This window comes from Narcine bancroftii, chromosome 6 (assembly GCF_036971445.1).
Source record: "Narcine bancroftii isolate sNarBan1 chromosome 6, sNarBan1.hap1, whole genome shotgun sequence".
NCBI lineage: Eukaryota > Metazoa > Chordata > Chondrichthyes > Torpediniformes > Narcinidae > Narcine > Narcine bancroftii.
In genome coordinates, this window is record NC_091474.1 from 232,604,408 (window position 1) to 232,623,996 (window position 19,589).

General features: G+C 44.2%; 1 protein-coding gene across 2 annotated transcripts in view; it reads right to left on the reverse strand.

The window, feature by feature from the left end:
- Nucleotides 1-19,589, reverse strand: part of mertka (c-mer proto-oncogene tyrosine kinase a) — a 213,495-nt gene that overhangs the window by 24,167 nt on the left and 169,739 nt on the right. For both annotated transcript variants that reach the window (XM_069887682.1, XM_069887683.1), the window contains 3 exons: nt 11,289-11,369; nt 8,743-8,835; nt 1,696-1,817 (listed from right to left, as the gene is read on the reverse strand). In XM_069887682.1, coding sequence (XP_069743783.1) covers nt 1,696-1,817; nt 8,743-8,835; nt 11,289-11,369 — 296 coding nt within the window. The remainder of the gene's footprint in view (nt 1-1,695; nt 1,818-8,742; nt 8,836-11,288; nt 11,370-19,589) is intronic.

Below are 19,589 nucleotides of genomic sequence, written 5' to 3' on the forward strand. Positions count from 1 at the left end.
TTGGAAGTATCTTCTGAAAACCAAAAAGCCTCTGGGGTGTCATTTTGTTCATACTTCCTGGGTATTTTGATAAGGAAGAATTATTAATCAGCATGCATTGAATACGTCCTTGATCTGCCCATGAATGAGTCACCTTCTCAATCATTCTTACCCTCCTCATACATAGTAAATGCAGGCTCTGATCCTGGTAGACCTGGCCCTTCATCCATTGAAGACAACCAAGTGAGGCAATGCACAAAAGTGCTGAAGAAACTCAGCAGGTCTCATGCAGCAGGAACAGGAAGGGCCTCCGCCCTTGGTACCTGAATAAAAAGATAGAGGGAGGAGAGGAGAGGAATCGAGAGGAGGAAGGAGCAGGGGGAGGAGCAGAGGGAAAAGGTCACAGATATAGATGGGAGCGTGGAGGAAATAGGGTGGGGGGGGAAGCTCTCTGAAATAAAGAGGGAAGGGAAACAAATGAGGAGCGGGAGGAAAGGAGACAGAGGGATAAGGAAAGACTCAGGGCAGAGTCTAACAGAAACTGAAGAAGCCGCTGTTAATGACGTCTGGTTGGAGAGTGCCCAGGTGCAATATTAAGTGTGCTTCCTCCAATTTGCAGTTACTCTCTGTGTGGCAGGAATCGAGGCCAAGGATAGACAAGTAGGTTTGGGAATGGTGTGTGGAATTAGAACGGTTGGCCACTGGGAACAAAGTGCTATTGCAGCAAACAGAGTGAAGGTGCTCAACCACGTGATCTCCCGGTCTACCTCTGATGTAGAGGAGAGCACAATGGGAGCACAAAATGCACTAGATGACCTTTGCACATTCACAAGTGAAGTTTTGCTTCACTTGGAAGGACTTCTTGCGGCCCTGAACGGTGGCAAGGGAGGAAGAATGGGTGTAGTTTCCTGGAGACACAGGAGTGGACACCAAGGGGATGATTAGTGGAAAGGGAGGAGGGGCAGTGATCATGGCTCATCTCCACTTACCTGCCTTTTCCCCATACCCCTTAATTTCCTGATGATGTTGAAATCTATCCCACCTTGACTTAAATAGATTTACTGAGGTCACCTCCACTGCTTCAATGGGCAACAAATTCCACAGATTCACCGCCCTCTGGGAAAAGCAGTTCCTCCATCTCTGTCACTAATTTAATACATCTTAATTTACTAGTCTTAGCTATGTCTTAGTTCTGGTCTCCCAAGTCAATGGAAACAACTTACCTCCCTCAATCTTATCAAGGCCTTCCGTAATTTTATATGCTTCTATAAGATCCCCTCATTCTTCTAAATTCCAGTGAGTCCAGTCCAAATGACTCAATCTCTCCTCGTCCCTGGAATCAACCTGGTGAACCTCCTCTGTACCGCCTTCAAAGCTAGTCCATCCTTCCTCAAGTATGTATACTATTGTAGTTTGTTTTTACAAAGTACCCGTTCAATTGCACCAAGAATTTCGGTGCACATGCTTAATGTACAATGCGTATGACAATAAATTCATTAGCTATACCAGCTATAAACTAAGCAATTGCATAAACAATCAGCAGACATGATCTTACAGGCAGATATTTGAGGTTATTGACTTTCTCTATTGCCTTCCTAGTAACAATGGGGCCTATTCAGTAGGCAGATAATTAGCATGCTTTAATTATTCTCAGAGCTAAATGCAAACAGTGTCACAAATAACAGCACATTTTTTTACACAGTTTTCGATATTTACCTCAGCATTTGTTTCAAACCTTGAGCGCAGCAGGAAACTGTGCAAGTCCCCGTATTTCATGAATGGAAGAATGACCATAGGCTTTGCCATCTGTCCTCTGGAGCCCAGTTCCAAGCACACACCTAAATGAAAATCAAACTTGTTTGGAAACCTCACACCATCTTAGTTCAATTCTGTTTTGAAATAAGCATCTTCTTCTATTAAAAAAAATTCAATGACTGGGGAGACGCCAGTTTAAGTTTTTTTTCAGCTCAGAGTTGTGGGCTCCTGGAATGCATTGTCAGAGGTGATAGTGGAGACTGTAACAATAGGAGCATTTAAGAGACTCTTAGACAGGCACATGGATGAAAGAAAAATAGAGGGTTATGAGGGAGGGGGAGATGTTTTTTTTCTTAGGTAGCGATGGGTTGGCACAACATCATGGGCTCGAGGTCCTGTACTATGTTCTATGACTAGGCAACCAAGCATTCTTCTATTGACAGTCTATTATTAGAACCGTAATTACATTTTATCATGGCACAAGATTACAAATGGATCTTGATCAGATGTCTAAATGCAAAGATGCAGGAGGAACTCAGCCGGTCTCACAGCATCCATAGAAGGTAAAGATGTATTACTGAAGTTTCGGGCCTGAGCCTCCTATGGACGCTGCGAGCCTGGCTGAGTTCCTCCAGCATCTCCGTGTTTTATCTACAATCACAGCGTCTGCAGACATTTGTGTTTCACTCTTGAACAGATGGGTCATTTGGCTGAAGAGTGGCAGATGGATCTTAATTTGGGTAATGGTGAGGTGCTGCATTTTAGGAAGTTAAACAAGCACACAATTTGTAAAGGCCTTGGAGAATGTTGTAGAGCAGCGAGACCAAGGGGTACAGGTATTTAGTTCCCTGCAAGTGGTGGTATGGGCAAGACAGGGTGGCGAAATGCTTGCCACGCTTGACTTCATCAGTCAAGGGATTGAGTACAGGAGCAGGGACAGCACATTACAGATGTACAAGTCATGGGTAAGGCCAAATTTGCAATAGGGTGTGTAGTTCTGCTTACCTTGCAATTGGAAGGATGTCATTTAAACTGAAAGGGGTGCCAAAGAGATTCATAAAGACCTCACTGGGACTGGGGTGGGATGGGAGTATGAGAGTCCAGCCCTCAACTTTGTGGAGATGTTCATCATCTTCCAAGGCAGATAACCTCAACACAGTGAGACTTTTCACCAGAGAAGAAATTTAAAACTGAAAGGTAGAGGCTTAAGACAAAGACAGAAAGATTTACAAGAGACTCGAGAGGCAAAGCTTCCCCCCCACACATGGAGGTGAGGACGTGGAATAAAATGCCCGAAGAAGTGCTTGAGGCGAGTTCAATTATAGCATTCATATGATAGGGGGAAGATCTAGAGGGATATGGGCCAGATGCAGGCAAATGGGACCAGCTCAACTTGGTCAGCATGGGTGAGTTGGGCCGAAGGGCCTGTCTGCCAGCTGTAAAACACATGAGAATACCCTCAACCACCAAGTTTTTCCATTAATTTTAGTGTCAAAAGATATTCTCTTCATATTATGCCTTTGAAAACGCCAAAATTCGCAAAGCACTTTACAAGTAACAAATTATTCCTGTAACATGGTCACTGTTGTAACAGTCTCTAATAACAAGGAAGAAAAACTTGGAAGTGACTACCACTGTGATTTTGTCAGCTGAATTGCATTCCATTTGGTACAGAAGAAATTGAACAGCCTGCGGGGCAGTACAACCAGCAGAGCAGCTGCCACACAGCTCCTGCAACCTGGGTTCAGTCCTGATATCTCGTGCTGCGTGACCAGAGTGTGCATGTTCTCTCTGTGACTGGGCATTAGCGCGGCACAGTTAGTGCGGCAGTTAGCTCAATGCTGTTACAGCCACCAGATTCGAACCCGGGTCTCTGGCTCTGTCTGTAAGGAATTTGTTCATCTTCCCTGTGTCTGCGTGTCCCCAGGTGCTCCGGTTTCCTTCCACCCTTCAAAACATTTGGGGGCTTGTAGGTTAATTGGGTGTGATTGGGCGAGGCGGGCTTGTGGGCTGGAAGGGCCTGCTACCGTGCTGTATGTCTAAATTTAAATTCTCCTTGTGACCTTGCAAGTCTCCCCCAGTTTCTTGCCCACATCCCACGGCTGTGTGGTTAGCAGATTAATTGGTAATCCCCTAAATTGCCTCTAGTATGTAGATGATTTCAGATTCAGATTTATTGTCAAGAGAACACAAATGATTTTTTTTGCTGTGAGCCAGGCAGAATTACCCATTGGTAGTGCAAAAAACCTGTATATAATGTACACATGTAAACAAATAAACAAATCTAAACAACTGTCTGTGCAATACAGAAAGAAGAAAAAAACAAGCAATAAAGTGCACAAGTCAAAGTCCTTAAATGAGTCCCTGATTGAGTTGGTCATTGAGGAGTCTGATGGTGGAGGGGAAGCAGCTGTTCCTGAACCCGGTGGTGCGAGTCTTGTGGCACCGACACCTCTTTCCTGATGGCAGCAGTGAGAACAGAGTGTGTGCTGGGTGGTGTGGATCCTTGATTGCTGCTGCCCTCCGATGATGTTCTCGATGGTGGGAAGGGGTTTTGCCTGTGTCGTCCTGGGCTGCGTCCATTACCTTTTGCAGGGTTTTACACTCAGGGGTATTTGTGTCCCCATACCAGACCGTGAATCAGCTGGTCAGTACATTTTCCACCAGATATCTGTTGAAATTTTCCAGAGTTTCTGAAGTCCGACCAGACCTCCATAAACTCCAGAGGAAGTAGAGGCATTGATGTATTTTCTTCACGATGCCATTAGTGGCTCCAGGAAAGATTCTCCGAGATAGTGACTCCCAAGAATTGAAATTTGCTCCCCCTCTGATTACCCCAATGATCACTTGATCGTACACATTGGGTTTTCCCTTCCTGAAGCTAACAGACAGCTCATTGGTTTGGGTGACATTGAGTAGATGAATGGTAGAACCTGGGAAGAATCAATGGGAATGCGAGCAGAATGAAATGGGATCAGCATGCCATGAATGGGCTGAAGGGCCTGTATGCATGCTGCATGGTTCTTGCCTGAGGCAAGTACCAACAGCCTTATCCTTTTCAATTTTTTTTATCATCGTAATTCTCTTTGGCTTGGCTTCGCGGACGAAGATTTATGGAGGGGGTAAAAAGTCCACGTCAGCTGCAGGCTCGTTTGTGGCTGACCAGTCCGATGCGGGACAGGCAGACACGATTGCAGCGGTTGCAAGGGAAAATTGGTTGGTTGGGGTTGGGTGTTGGGTTTTTCCTCCTTTGCCTTTTGTCAGTGAGGTGGGCTCTGCGGTCTTCTTCAAAGGAGGCTGCTGCCCGCCAAACTGTGAGGCGCCAAGATGCACGGTTTGAGGCGTTATCAGCCCACTGGCGGTGGTCAATGTGGCAGGCACCAAGAGATTTCTTTAGGCAGTCCTTGTACCTTTTCTTTGGTGCACCTCTGTCACGGTGGCCAGTGGAGAGCTCGCCATATAATACGATCTTGGGAAGGCGATGGTCCTCCATTCTGGAGACGTGACCCATCCAGCGCAGCTGGATCTTCAGCAGCGTGGACTCGATGCTGTCGACCTCTGCCATCTCGAGTACCTCGACGTTAGGGGTGTGAGCGCTCCAATGGATGTTGAGGATGGAGCGGAGACAACGCTGGTGGAAGCGTTCTAGGAGCCGTAGGTGGTGCCGGTAGAGGACCCATGATTCGGAGCCGAACAGGAGTGTGGGTATGACAACGGCTCTGTATACGCTTATCTTTGTGAGGTTTTTCAGTTGGTTGTTTTTCCAGACTCTTTTGTGTAGTCTTCCAAAGGCGCTATTTGCCTTGGCGAGTCTGTTGTCTATCTCATTGTCGATCCTTGCATCTGATGAAATGGTGCAGCCGAGATAGGTAAACTGGTTGACCGTTTTGAGTTTTGTGTGCCCGATGGAGATGTGGGGGGGCTGGTAGTCATGGTGGGGAGCTGGCTGATGGAGGACCTCAGTTTTCTTCAGGCTGACTTCCAGGCCAAACATTTTGGCAGTTTCCGCAAAGCAGGACGTCAAGCGCTGAAGAGCTGGCTCTGAATGGGCAACTAAAGCGGCATCATCTGCAAAGAGTAGTTCACGGACAAGTTTCTCTTGTGTCTTGGTGTGAGCTTGCAGGCGCCTCAGATTGAAGAGACTGCCATCCGTGCGGTACCGGATGTAAACAGCGTCTTCATTGTTGGGGTCTTTCATGGCTTGGTTCAGCATCATGCTGAAGAAGATTGAAAAGAGGGTTGGTGCGAGAACACAGCCTTGCTTCACGCCATTGTTAATGGAGAAGTGTTCAGAGAGCTCATTGCTGTATCTGACCCGACCTTGTTGGTTTTCGTGCAGTTGGATAATCATGTTGAGGAACTTTGGGGGACATCCGATGCGCTCTAGTATTTGCCAAAGCCCTTTCCTGCTCACGGTGTCGAAGGCTTTGGTGAGGTCAACAAAGGTGATGTAGAGTCCTTTGTTTTGTTCTCTACACTTTTCTTGGAGCTGTCTGAGGGCAAAGACCATGTCAGTAGTTCCTCTGTTAGCGCGAAAGCCGCACTGTGATTCTGGGAGAATATTCTCAGCGACACTAGGTATTATTCTATTTAGTAGAATCCTAGCGAAGATTTTGCCTGCAATGGAGAGCAACGTGATTCCCCTGTAGTTTGAGCAGTCTGATTTCTCGCCTTTGTTTTTGTACAGGGTGATGATGGTGGCATCACGAAGATCCTGAGGCAGTTTACCTTGGTCCCAACAAAGCTTGAAAAACTCATGCAGTTTGGCATGCAGAGTTTTGCCGCCAGCCTTCCAGACTTCTGGGGGGATTCCATCCATACCTGCTGCTTTGCCACTTTTCAGTTGTTCGATTGCCTTATATGTCTCATCCAGGGTGGGAACCTCATCCAGCTCTAGCCTTAGGGGCTGTTGAGGGAGCTGGAGCAGGGCGGAATCTTGGACTGAGCGGTTGGTACTGAAAAGAGATTGGAAGTGTTCTGACCATCGGTTGAGGATGGAGATCTTGTCGCTGAGGAGGACTTTGCCGTCTGAGCTGCGCAGCGGGCTTTGGACTTGGGGTGAGGGGCCGTACACAGCCTTTAGAGCCTCGTAGAAACCCCTGAAGTCGCCAATGTCCGCGCTGAGCTGTGTTCGTTTGGCGAGGCTAGTCCACCACTCATTTTGGATCTCCCGGAGTTTGCGCTGAAGATGGCTGCATGCGCGACGGAAGGCTTGTTTCTTCTCTGGACAGGACGGCTTTGTAAGGTGAGCCTGGTGGGCAGCTCGCTTCTTTGCCAGCAGCTCCTGGATTTCCTGGCTGTTTTCGTCAAACCAGTCCTTGTTTTTCCTGGAGGAGAAGCCCAGTACCTCTTCAGTGGATTGCAGTATGGTAGTCTTCAACTGATCCCAGAGGGTTTCAGGGGACGGGTCCGTGAGGCGGGTTGCAACGTCGAGCTTTGCTTTGAGGTTTGCCTGGAAGTTTCCTCTCGCTTCGTCTGACTGCAGTTTTCCAACATTGAACCTCTTTCTGGGGGCTTTATTGTTCCTGGGCTTTGGCTTGAAGTGAAGGTTGAGCTTGCAGCGAACCAGCCGGTGGTCAGTGTGGCATTCCGCGCTAGGCATGACCCTGGTGTGGAGCACATCTTGTTCATCGTAATTACAGCACAGTTAAAGGCCATCCTGGCCCATGAAACCCATCCCACCCAATTACACCCATGTAACCTACAATCCGGTAGGTTTTGAAGAGTGGGCAGGAACAGGAGCACCCTGGTAAAACCCAGTTTATGGGGAGAATGTTCAAAAATCCTTTCAGACAGCACCGGATTCGAACCCAGGTTGCTGGCGCTGTAATACCGCGGTGCTAACCGCTACCACCCTGTGAACAAATAAAATGTTTGCAATAATCCTGCCATGCAGTACAAAATCCATGGAAATACTGCCTGTGGAGAGAGTCCAGCAATGAAGCAAGTTCCATTCAGGGCAGAAGCTGCCTGGTTCAGGAAGTCACAAGTTGAAGGGGGGGAGTGGGGGGGGGAGTGGGGGGGGGAGTGGGGGGGGAGTGGAGGGAGGGAGAAACTCTTTCCTTGAGTAAGGAAAGACAAAGGAGAATTTAAATTCAAGCAAAGATGGAGAAATTAATCACTCAGAGTGCTGCAGAACATGGAACACGTTGCCTTGGGAGGTAAATAAAGGTGAGGTTTTCATCTTAGTTCAGAGAGGTCGTTTGGGTACCACCATCGCTGTACAACCGGCCAATGAAACCTGCTGCCCGTTTCATGAAATTCAACAGCAAGCAAGGTCGCTTAGTGGGTCCTTTGGACTGGCAGAAGCAGCCAGGTCACAGTTTAGGGTCACGGGTACAGAAGAGGCTTGGGAGAGAAGGACAAGTGTTGGGAGGTGGAATTGACACAAGGCTTGAGGTCACTGATTTCCATCGGAGGTCGGGCAGTTGGAGAAAAGATTCACGTGATTCACGTGAGACGAGGGAGTGGGAATGATGATGGTGGAATCAGGGGAGGGAGTTGTGGTCGGCACATGGGGACAGGTGGTCAAATCGGTCGAATGTAATCGGAGCCTGATCTGGTTGGGAGTCGATACCAGCAACAAAAGATCAGGGAGATACAAGGGACCAAATACCCAACTCCTACTTTTATATTCGATTGCAAATCACAGGAAATTTACAGGAAGAGGTTTATTCTGTGGGAATAGTCGCTATTTGCCAGGGTCCTTTTTTTGTGTTCTGATAGGTCATAGCAACCCTGATCTCATCCCAAAGGAAAAATTCCCATTATCCTACATCTCCCACTCTTTTCCCCATGCAACTTGGAACCAACTCACTTTTCCCTTTCTGGTGTTGAAATCGGAAATGTTAACTTGGCGTCTTTTTTTTGCAATATACTATTTGACCTGCTGTGCATTTCCCACATTTTCTGGTTTATATCTGTTTTAATGCATCAGATGTATTACATGCATAGATGACAATGGTGAAGATTACACACATGCACATGAAGAAAATATATATACAGTACCTAACAGTTTAATGACATTAGGATGATCAAAATCTTTCATGCAGGCTGCTTCACTCAGGAATTCCTCAATTTCCCTCAGCGAGAAGTCATCCACTGGAACAAAAGAAAGATAATTTAACGCCCAATATCAAGTTTAACCCCTCTTCCCACAATCTCAATGCTACTGGGTTAGTCAAGACAGTAAAAATGTCTGAAATTTCAGACGTCATTGTCTCTCGAGTAAAAGATCTCCCTTTGTAACTAGAACATGGGTTGAAACTTAAACTGCTTCTTAAACTATTCCAACATTTGCTCCCAGCACCTGAGCCAACATTCAACCAGCAATGCCAAAATGTTTGACCAACTTACCACATCACACAAACATGCTGGAGAAACTCAGCAGGTGACAGAGCAAACCATAGCCTTTCGTGGAGAGAGGAGGAGAGGGACGAGGGGCTGGGGGAGGAGAACAGGGTAACAGGTAAGATGGCTATAGATGGGAAGGGAGAAGAGAAGAAATCAGGGGTGATGGAGGGAGAGGAAAAACCTTTGAGAAGAGAGAGAAGGGAAGGAGGTAGGGAGCTGGGGAAGACAGAGAGATAGGGAAAGGGAGAGATTTGGGGGAGGGAGCTAATGGAAACCTGAGAAGTCGATGTTAACTGGTTGCAGAGTGGGAATTAAAGGAATCTACGCCACAGCTCACACTGCAGTTTAAAATAATTTATTGCATTTATAAAGTACTCTATGATAATATAGTGAAAGTTGAAAATCCAGATGCCAGAAATCTGGACCACCCGAGAATCCCAACTTCTCTCGCCTGCAATCCAGACCACGTAAGAATCTGGACTTCTCGAGAACTTTTGGCTTGTGTGCATACGTGCACAAGCCCCCCCCAGATGCACAGCAGTAACAAGTAAGCATGTGGAAATGTAAGAAGAAAAAACTTTTCTTTGTATTTTACACAAAAAAATGTTTCGTTAATAAACGATTACAATTTAAAAGGAAAAGGTTCCATTATTGTTAAGTAATACGACATTTAGAATGAAATATACATGAAGTTCTTTAACTTTTGTCTACCGTAGGGCAGCCAGAGAGTTGCCACTTTGTACAGCGCCCCTTACAGAAATGAAGCCACAGCGAGGAACAAACTCGTGACCCCTGCTTTACAAGACCCTGTTTATTTTCGTTAAATTTTAATTTAAAAGTACTGCCTGAGACCTGGGAAATATACATCAACCCAATCCCCGAGCAGTCCAGATTTTAGGTCCTTGACAGTATGAGTGAAAACCGCTTGCAACCATATAATGCAAATTCTCGGTTTGTCAGCTTTGCTCATTCAGCTTGTAGAGCCTCCAGGCAGCTAATGACCAATCTTCTTTAACGCCCCACCCGAAACCTCACCATCTAAATATATCGTCTGAAATCACCTTTCTGTCACGAAACCTCACCATCTAAATTCATCGTCTGAAACCACCTTTCTGTCCCGAAACCTCACCATCTAAATTCATCGTCTGAAACCACCTTTCTGTCCTGAAACCTCACCCTCTAAATTCATCGTCTGAAACTACCTTTCTGTCCCGAAACCTCACCATCTAAATTCATCGTCTGAAACCACCTTTCTGTCCCGAAACCTCACCATCTAAATATATCGTCTGAAACCACCTTTCTGTCCTGAAACCTCACCATCTAAATTCATCGTCTGAAACCACCTTTCTGTCCTGAAACCTCACCATCTAAATTCATCGTCTGAAACCACCTTTCTGTCCTGAAACCTCACCATCTAAATTCATCGTCTGAAACCACCTTTCTGTCCCGAAACCTCACCATCTAAATTCATCGTCTGAAACCACCTTTCTGTCCTGAAACCTCACCATGTAAATTCATCGTCTGAAACCACCTTTCTGTCCTGAAACCTCACCATCTAAATTCATCGTCTGAAACCACCTTTCTGTCCCGAAACCTCACCATGTAAATTCATCCTCTGAAACCACCTTTCTGTCCCGAAACCTCACCATCTAAATTCATCGTCTGAAACCACCTTTCTGTCCCAAAACCTCACCATGTAAATTCATTGTCTGAAACCACCTTTCTGTCCTGAAACCTCACCATCTAAATTCATCGTCTGAAACCACCTTTCTGTCCTGAAACCTCACCATCTAAATTCATCGTCTGAAACCACCTTTCTGTCCTGAAACCTCACCATCTAAATTCATCGTCTGAAACCACCTTTCTGTCCCGAAACCTCACCATCTAAATTCATCGTCTGAAACCACCTTTCTGTCCTGAAACCTCACCATCTAAATTCATCGTCTGAAACCACCTTTCTGTCCCGAAACCTCACCATCTAAATTCATCGTCTGAAACCACCTTTCTGTCCCGAAACCTCACCATCTAAATTCTTCGTCTGAAACCACCTTTCTGTCCAAGAACACAATCAGCTCACTCTCTTAAAACGGTTTCATTTTTCAACTGCGACTAACTTCGGATGATTCTCAATTTCACAGGCATCGTATTTAAATTAAGGTATCTTATTTTTCTCCTACTTATTACATCAAAGGTAGCCTTACATTTCATAGTTTTAACAGCAACTTTCTGACTGCTGCCATCAGCCTGTTTAAGATGTCCCTCCATTACGGAACCGAACTCCCCTGTGGGGTAAAAAAAAAATAGCAAGGTCAGTTAGTTGGTTGTTCAGAATGTAGAAGAATGCAGTATATCACTAGAGTATAGCTCCTCATTGAGGGGCCAGCGGTGGAAAGCGTAAACAAATTCCTGGGCATCCACATCTCTGAAGATCTGACTGGGGCCTCCATGTTGATGCAATCACAAGGAAGGCTTGACAGCGGCTATACTTCATGGGAAGTTTTAGGAGATTTGGTATGTCACCAAAGAATCTTGCAAATCTCTACAGGTGTACTCTGGAGAGCATTCTGACTGGTTGCATCACTGTCTGATGTGGAGGTGCATAGGACAGAAAAAGGCTGGAGAAAGTTGGGAACTCAGCCAATGCCAACATGAGCATCAGTCTTCACTCCACCGAGGACATCTACAAGAGGCGGTATCTGAAGAAAGCAGCCTCGATCCTCAGGAACCCCCACCCGCTAGGCCATGCTCTCTTCATACTTTACCATTGGGAAGGAGGAACAGGAGTCTGAAGACAAGCGCCCAGCGGCAGAAGGACAGCTTCCCCTCTGCCGTCAGATTTTTGAATGGATAACGAACCACATTAATTATCTCACTTTCATTGCACAAATTTATTCATTTTTAAAATGTAATTTATAGCAATATTTGCACTTAATTATGACATGTTGATGACAATAAATTCTAAACATAAAATAAGCTCAACAGTGTGCTCTGTTTATTGACGTTATATTTAGTCACTTAAAACCTGCTGGCAGATGTGCCTGTGTTACCACTTGAGGGTGGTAAGAATGACAGAACTGTTGTAACTGTCCCATTATCTCGAACTGGAAATGTGAAATCAGCCAAGATTGGTGGAATTAAGGTCAGTTGACCAGCATTTGAATGACATTAGCCAATAAAATGTGGATCCATCTGGAGATACAGCATTGCTTATCGGCTTCCATCAAACTGGAAGAAACTTGGGTGTTCTTCCGTACCAGTCAGTGCAGCATCTACCTGGGTACAGCAAGCAGTTAAAGCGAGAAACGATAATGGTGGTCTTCAATGAGACATTTTCAATGTGATAACTTGCTGGGAACAGACTGAAATATTGGTAGCAGCTATGGTTTTGGATTCCTGGAATGTCAGGACTGCCAGATGTGGAGAGGTTAGGTCAAATAGCTTTGTAATTACTTTTTATTGATTTGGTAAGCACACGAGGATATTATGATGCATCTGGGCGAGTGACGCTGGAGTTTAGAAGGATGAGGAAGGGATCTAATTGAAGCACCAAATATTGAAAGGGGTGCGCTGTGTCTGCACTCACAAAATTAAGACTTGGAGACGTGATGCTTTCTCATCCTTTACTTCTATTTGACTAACCTGGCTACTGACACACAGGGTTATATATATGGAAGGGTGACATCATGACATGGGCATCATGGTGTCCAGCAAGGGGGGGGGCCTATACCCAACACTCTTTCCCCCCCCCAACCCCGTGCAGTAAATGCTGACTGGGCCCCTTCGAGCTAATAAGATTGCATTGGGCCCAGGTCTACAAGTGAGAATTAGAATACATCTCATGAGTAATTATAATTATAAAAGGGAAAGTATTTAATAAAAATCAGGGCACATAGTCCTTAAAGCGTTCAGGTGGTCTTCTTTCTCTTTTGGACCACCTTGGCGGGGTTTGCTGTGCTGGGACCTGTAGATAGTCGGGTCGGCAGTGACTGCCAGCCTCCGCTGACTTTCGGCGGCGACTGTCTGTCTTCACTGCCCTCCTGGCTGCGTGTCTCAGTTACTGAACTCCTTGGCTCTGTGACCGTCTCTGTGCCCCCCCCACCCCAAACTCGGTCTGAGGGGTGGGATGGTCGGGGCAGTCCTTGACAGGTCTGGTTCCACCTCCTCCAGTTCATGGACCTTAGTGTCAGTCAATGCTTGTAAATGGTCCATGTGTCGCTTCTACAATCTGTCCCCCACGAGAACAGAGGATGAGCAGGGGCTCAATTTTTGTAAGATTACTCCTGCCACCCATGAGTCTTTATATTGTCTATAATCTTGTACCAGAACTCTCTTGCCCATTTCCAATGTTTTGGGTGACATTGCTGTTTTTTTGCAATCGAAGACTCAGATCTGGATGAACTGTGGACAGCCTGGTCCAAAGGTTGTGCCCCAACATTAGTTTTTCTGGGGTGCATTTTGTGGTAGTATGTGGCATATTTCTGTATCCCAATAGGAGATCTGCAATTTTGTGGGTCCAGGAGGCATTTAGAAGTTTCACAATTTTCATTGCTTTTTTGAATGTTTGTACACAATGTTCTGCCTCCCCATTAGTACTTGGGTGATAGGGTGCGGACAAAATATGTCTGATGTTGTCTTGTCATACATAAATTAAAAAAAATATTCTGATGTAAATTGTGGCCCATTATTGTAACTAATTCATGAGGCAATCTCTAAGTAGCAAAGATAGCTCGTAGACAGTCATTCGTGGGATCTGCTTTGGTGTTTCTCAGCTGGTTATTTGGAGTGTGCGTCCACAGCTATTAGGGAAGTCTCACCCATGAATGGTCCAGCGAAGTCTACATGAATCCGAATCCAGGGCCATTTCCATGGGTTAGCTTTGGCTTGTGGTATTTTTGGCTGCATTGACTGACATACTTTGCATTCTCTTATTGTTGTTTCAATGTCTCTGTCTATGGAGGGCCACCAGACATCATCCGGACCTGTGCCTTCATTCGTACCATTCCCGGATGGTTGTGGTGCAGTTCTGATAACATGGTAGTTTTCCATTTGGCTGGAATAATTGTACGGGTACCCCATTGTAAACATCTTTCTTTGACGGATAGTTCATGGCGGCATGTGTGGTAAGGTTTTAGATCTTCTGGGATGACTTCAGATTAGGGCCACCCATTAAGGGTGAAGTATAGCATCTTGCTTAATGTTGCCTCTTTTCGGGTTTCCTTTCTGATCATTTGGACTGTAATGGGCAGTTGTTGAAGTTGTTCTTGGTTGACGGCTCCTTCCTCTGCTGCCCATTTAATAATTTCTTCTCATTGTTCAGTCTCGGGTAGCGGGATGCATGATAAGGCATCTGCAGGGGCAGTTGAGTGTTCCTGGTTTATGTTTTATAGTTATACGCCACTAGTAGCGTGGCGGAACTTTGAATTCTGGCCACAGCTAATACTGGTGTATCTTTGTGTGGCCCCAGGATTAAACTAAAAGGTTTCGTTGTCTGTGATCAGGGTGAATTTTCTTTTGTTAATGTTGATGGGATTTTCTTTTACACCAAAAATTGCCAATCCTTCATTTTCTAGTTGGGCGTAATTGTGTTCGCTGTGGTTAATGTTTGTGAAGCATGGGCTACTGGTTGCTCACCTTTTTTTGTGATTTGGGATAATATCGCTCCTAGTCCCACTGGTGAGGCATCCACGGCTGGTGTAACTTCTTCACTAGGGTCGTAGTGGACCTAGGTAAGATTTGTTGATGTTAGTATTTCCCTTAGTTGATCAATTGTGTTTTTAGCTTCTGTGTTCCAATACCATGTTCGATCTTGAGTAATTGGTTCAGCGGGCTGCATAGTGTAGACATATTAGGGATATGTTTTCAGTCGTGAAGGACTGTAATTCTGATTTGTTGGTTGGGTATGGGGCCTTGTAAACAGCTTCTGTTCCTGCTGGATTCATTCACACCCCCTTGATGTCGATTGTAAACCCAAGATATGTTACTGAGGGGCACACGAAGACGCATTTGTCCTTTTGTAATCGTATATTAGCCTGTTGTAGTCCGGTTAAAACCCTTCCAAGGTTTTGTAAGTGTTCACTGTCATTTCGGCCCGTGATGATGTTATCATCTATAGGTAACACTGAACTGAGAGTCCAAGTAGAAGTTTATCCATTGTTGCTTGAAAAATCACAGGTCCTGTTGATATTCTGTGAGGCCCGTGTATAGGTGAATAGTCCCAGATGGGGATTGATTGTCCTGATTTTTTTTTGTCTAATTCTATCTGTTGATATGCTTGTGACAAATCTAGTTTTGTGAATTTTTGCCCTACGTTTCGTGCTTGGAACAATTCTTCTGTATTGGTCATTGGGTATTTTGAGTGATGGATTGATGGTGACTTTCTAATCGCCGCAAATGCGAATTTCACTGTTTGCTTTTCGTACGGGTACAATGGGCACTGTCCAATTGCTGTATTGTATTGGTTCTAATATGCCTTCATGTTTTAGTCTGTTTAATTCAGTCTCAGTTTTTCCTTTCAGAGCAAATGGCTTTAAAGAATTTTAGTTCTGCATTATCTTTTAATTGCAGTTTGGCTTGAACATCTTTGATTTTCCCCAATTCATGTTGGAAAACCACTGCATGGTTGTTGAGGATTTGGTTGAGTTATGGCTGGGAGATGTCCATGTGGTTTACATTTAGTATTAATGTGTTGCAGCCAGTTTCTTCCAAAGAGTGCTGGTCTCTGGGTATCTGACGTAGATTTTTCGTTGCTGTTGCTTGTATTGTATTTGGACCGTACTTTTTCCAAACACTTTGATTCTGCCTCCTGTAACAGGTCTTAAGAGTTATTTCAGTTGTTTTTACCAGGAGGTGTGGCAGCAAGCATTCCTTTACATGTAATGGCATAAGGGACACCTCTGCCCATATCTAACTCCATCTTCAGGCGGTGTCTGTTTATTTTTAGCTGTATAAAGATTGCTGTGTTTCCTCCATTTGTTCCTCGGATGTGTAATATTTCAGGCGCTAAAATTTCGGGAACTTGAAGGTCAGCCGTTGGGCTGTTATCATCATCTTTGCTAGGTTGCCCCTCTCTCTGCAATTACTTTGACTTTAGCTGCCTGCTTATTTGCAGGCCACCTGCACTTCAGAAACGGACATTTAGCTTTGAGATGTCCCTCTGCTTTGCAATGGTTGCATTTAGAATTTTTGAAGAAACCGTTTTTTGGTCAGTGGTTGTATTTCCCACAACGGGAGCATCGTTGGCAGGACGATGTGGGCGTCGTGATGTCCAGCAGAGGGCAGCTTTATACCCAACAGGGTTGATGGGAGTGGATGGGGAGAAAGTATTTCCCAGTAGTGGGAAAGTCTAGGACAAGAGTGCACAGCCTCAGAATAAAAGGACACCCCTTTCGAATGGAGGTGACAAGAAATTTCTTCAGCCGCAAGGATGCTGAATCTGTATAGCTCATTGCCACAGACAACTATGGAGGCCAAGTCATTAGGGAGGTTTAAAGTGGAGGCTGGTAGGCTCTGAATTAGTGATGACATCAAATGTTATAGGGAGGGGTGGGGGCGTGGCAAGATGGCGTAGAGTCTAGACGTGTAATCTCGACCTCTCTGGCCAGACTTTTAAGAACCCGTTTTTAACTCTTTGTTTTCAGGTTTAATTTTTTAAAAACTTAGTTTAAAGTATCAAGGAATTGTTATGGCTATTAATGGTAAAAAGATTAAACCTCAAGTACAGAAGAAACTAGATTTTCGGAGTGTTGAAGATTTAGAGCATAAAAAGTCTGCTACAAATTCAGGTTTGCTTTCTTTCAAGCCTAAAGCACAGAGATTGCCTGTGGGAGCTGAAAAAATGACCACTGCTCACCAGGAGAAAGACATTGCTGGAATTATCCATTCTCAGGAGGAAGGTGCGTGTGCCCCCGATGTGGATCCTGATTCTGGCAACCTGCCATCTTTAATGGAGGGGGCACGCAAGAAGACAAATGGCTCCAATCTGAATATTTTGGTATTTTTTGCGAGTTTTTGAAGCAACAATGAGTTGCGGGGGGAGAACAGCGACGGCCCCCTGAAGAAGTCAGGGTGCCATCGCTGGGAGTCCAGACCCACAGTAAAATTGTTAAACTGCCTGCTGTTGAGATGCAGCAGGAGCTGCAGTTACCTGGTTCTGCCACTACGCAAGAGAAAGCAGGGCTGAGCTTTTCTGAATTCAAATGTAAACAGCTAAGCCTTATCATTCAGCCGGTGCTGAATGAAATGTCTCAGAGGCTCAGTTTGGAACTGGATACAGTTAAAATACGTGTGGAAGCATCTTGAGAGGATTTTAAACAATTTCAGGGTGATTTTTTGAAATGTCAACAAGTGGCTTCTAATACAGAAAAAGTGTTGGAGGTGGAAAAATCCATTAAAGAATTGCGAGAACGTGAGAGGGAGTTAGAGAGGAAAGTAGATTATTTGGAGAATCAAAGTGGAAGGAATAATGTGAAGATTGTTGGTTTGCCAGAAGGTATGGAAGAACAAGATCCTCTTCGTTTTTTTACCGAATGGATTCCACGAATACTGGGGCAGGAATTTTTCTCTGGAGCTCCGGTATTGGAAAGAGCTCATAGAGCTTTAAGAAGAAGACCTCTGCCTGGTCAACCACCGAGACCCGTGATAATTCAATGTTTGAATTATTTGGACAGAGAAATGATACTTTGTTTAGCAGTGCAAAATGCAAGACAACGACAAGCTCCGTTAATGATTCAGAATAGTAGAGTTTTTTCTGTCCTGATTTGAGTCAAGAGGTTATTCAGCGTCGGCGTCAATTTAATCCAGTTAAAGAAGTTTTGTGGCGTGAAGGTTATAAGTCTACTTTTCGCTATCCGGCAGTCTTGAAGGTGTTTTGTGGAGACTTTCGATCTCAGTTTTTTGAGAATGAGCATGAAGCAATGAGTTTTGCTGACTTGTTGCCAGATGTAAGAGGACAAAGACGTAGCCCACCATTGTCTCCTAAAGAAAAATCTGGTTGTTCTGGAAATGGAAGAAATGGCAGAAATGGGAGAAATGGGAATGGAAAGAGTCCGTTTCCTTGAAATGGGGTCACCGAGTCTGGAATTTCTTGAATGAATAGAAGAACTTTCTTATTTTTATTTTCTTTTTATGTCATTATGATATCTTGTTATTTTTCTTTGTTTGGCTTGGGAGGGAGAAATTTGCTCTACTAGTCATCAGCCACTGGTGGGTGATCCACACCCAACTTTTGTTTAGGGATTACTACCTTTTGGTAGTTTTTTTTGGGGGGAGGTTTCTTTTTATCTTTTTTTTATTTTCATTTTATTTAGACTTTAATTTGTGGTTTCTTTTTCTCCTATTGGAGGGCCTATTTACGTTGATCTGAGTCTTTATATATTGATATTATTAGTTTTTAGTAATATTAGTGGATACGTCAAAGTTGAAGTTTGCTACTTTTAATGTTCGGGGTTTAAACAGTCCGATTAAGTGTAAGGGTATTTTTATCAAGTTCAATCTTTGGTAAAACATGTGTTCGGTAGAGATATGATTTTACCTGAAATGATTAAATTTGAGACTTTTGGCATAATGAGATGAAATGTTGTTTAATAATGGAAAAATTTACATATGTTTCACGGATAACTATAGTTTTTTTTATTAATAGGTGGTTGTTATAATTCAGAATATTTACATTTTGATTTATATTGACTAGATTTTAATATGTATGTTTTGCTTTTCTTTAATTTTTTTCTTTTTTCTTTATGGCTCTCCTTAGGAGAGTTGGCTGAAAGGGAGGGGGGGTTTCTTTCCTTTTTTTAAATATATATGTAAAATATAACGTTCATGCTTTGTTTATTGTTATATATGTTACTTACTATCTGAATTTTGAACGAATAAATAAAGTTTTAAAAAAAAAGTTATAGGGAGGAGGCAGGAAAATGGTGAACAAGACTTGATAGGATGAATGGCCTAATTCTGCTTCAGTCTCTGATCATCTGAAGGTCATAAAACGAGATTAGAAAGACTACATGAGATCGAATTGAAACTTAATATTCTAACAGGTTCATGACAGATTGGATCCAGGGAGGACATTTCCTGCTGGGGTATCTAGAACAAGGGCAAGAGGTTCAGGAATGAAACAAGGGGGCATCTTGACACTCAAGAGTGTTACAAACACACAAGTTTATGGAGGCCCAGTCACTAAATAGACAAGAAAGAGACAGATACCTTTCCGGACACAAAAACCATCAAAGAACATGCAGAGATGCAAGGAATAGATGATTGAAATAGAGGGTCTGCCATAACCACAACTGAATGTTGGAGCAGAATTGAAGGGCCAGATGACCCATTTCTCCTCCTGCTTTCAATATTTCTATGCAACATATTTTCTCCCCGTTATTTGTTAAAAATCATGTTCAAAAAGTTAGGAATATAATTTCTGTGAACCTTTAAGAGATACAAAATTCTCAGCTGGGCTAATCATTAAATAAATGTTACAGAAGAATTACACCCTCTTGAACAGCATGTCT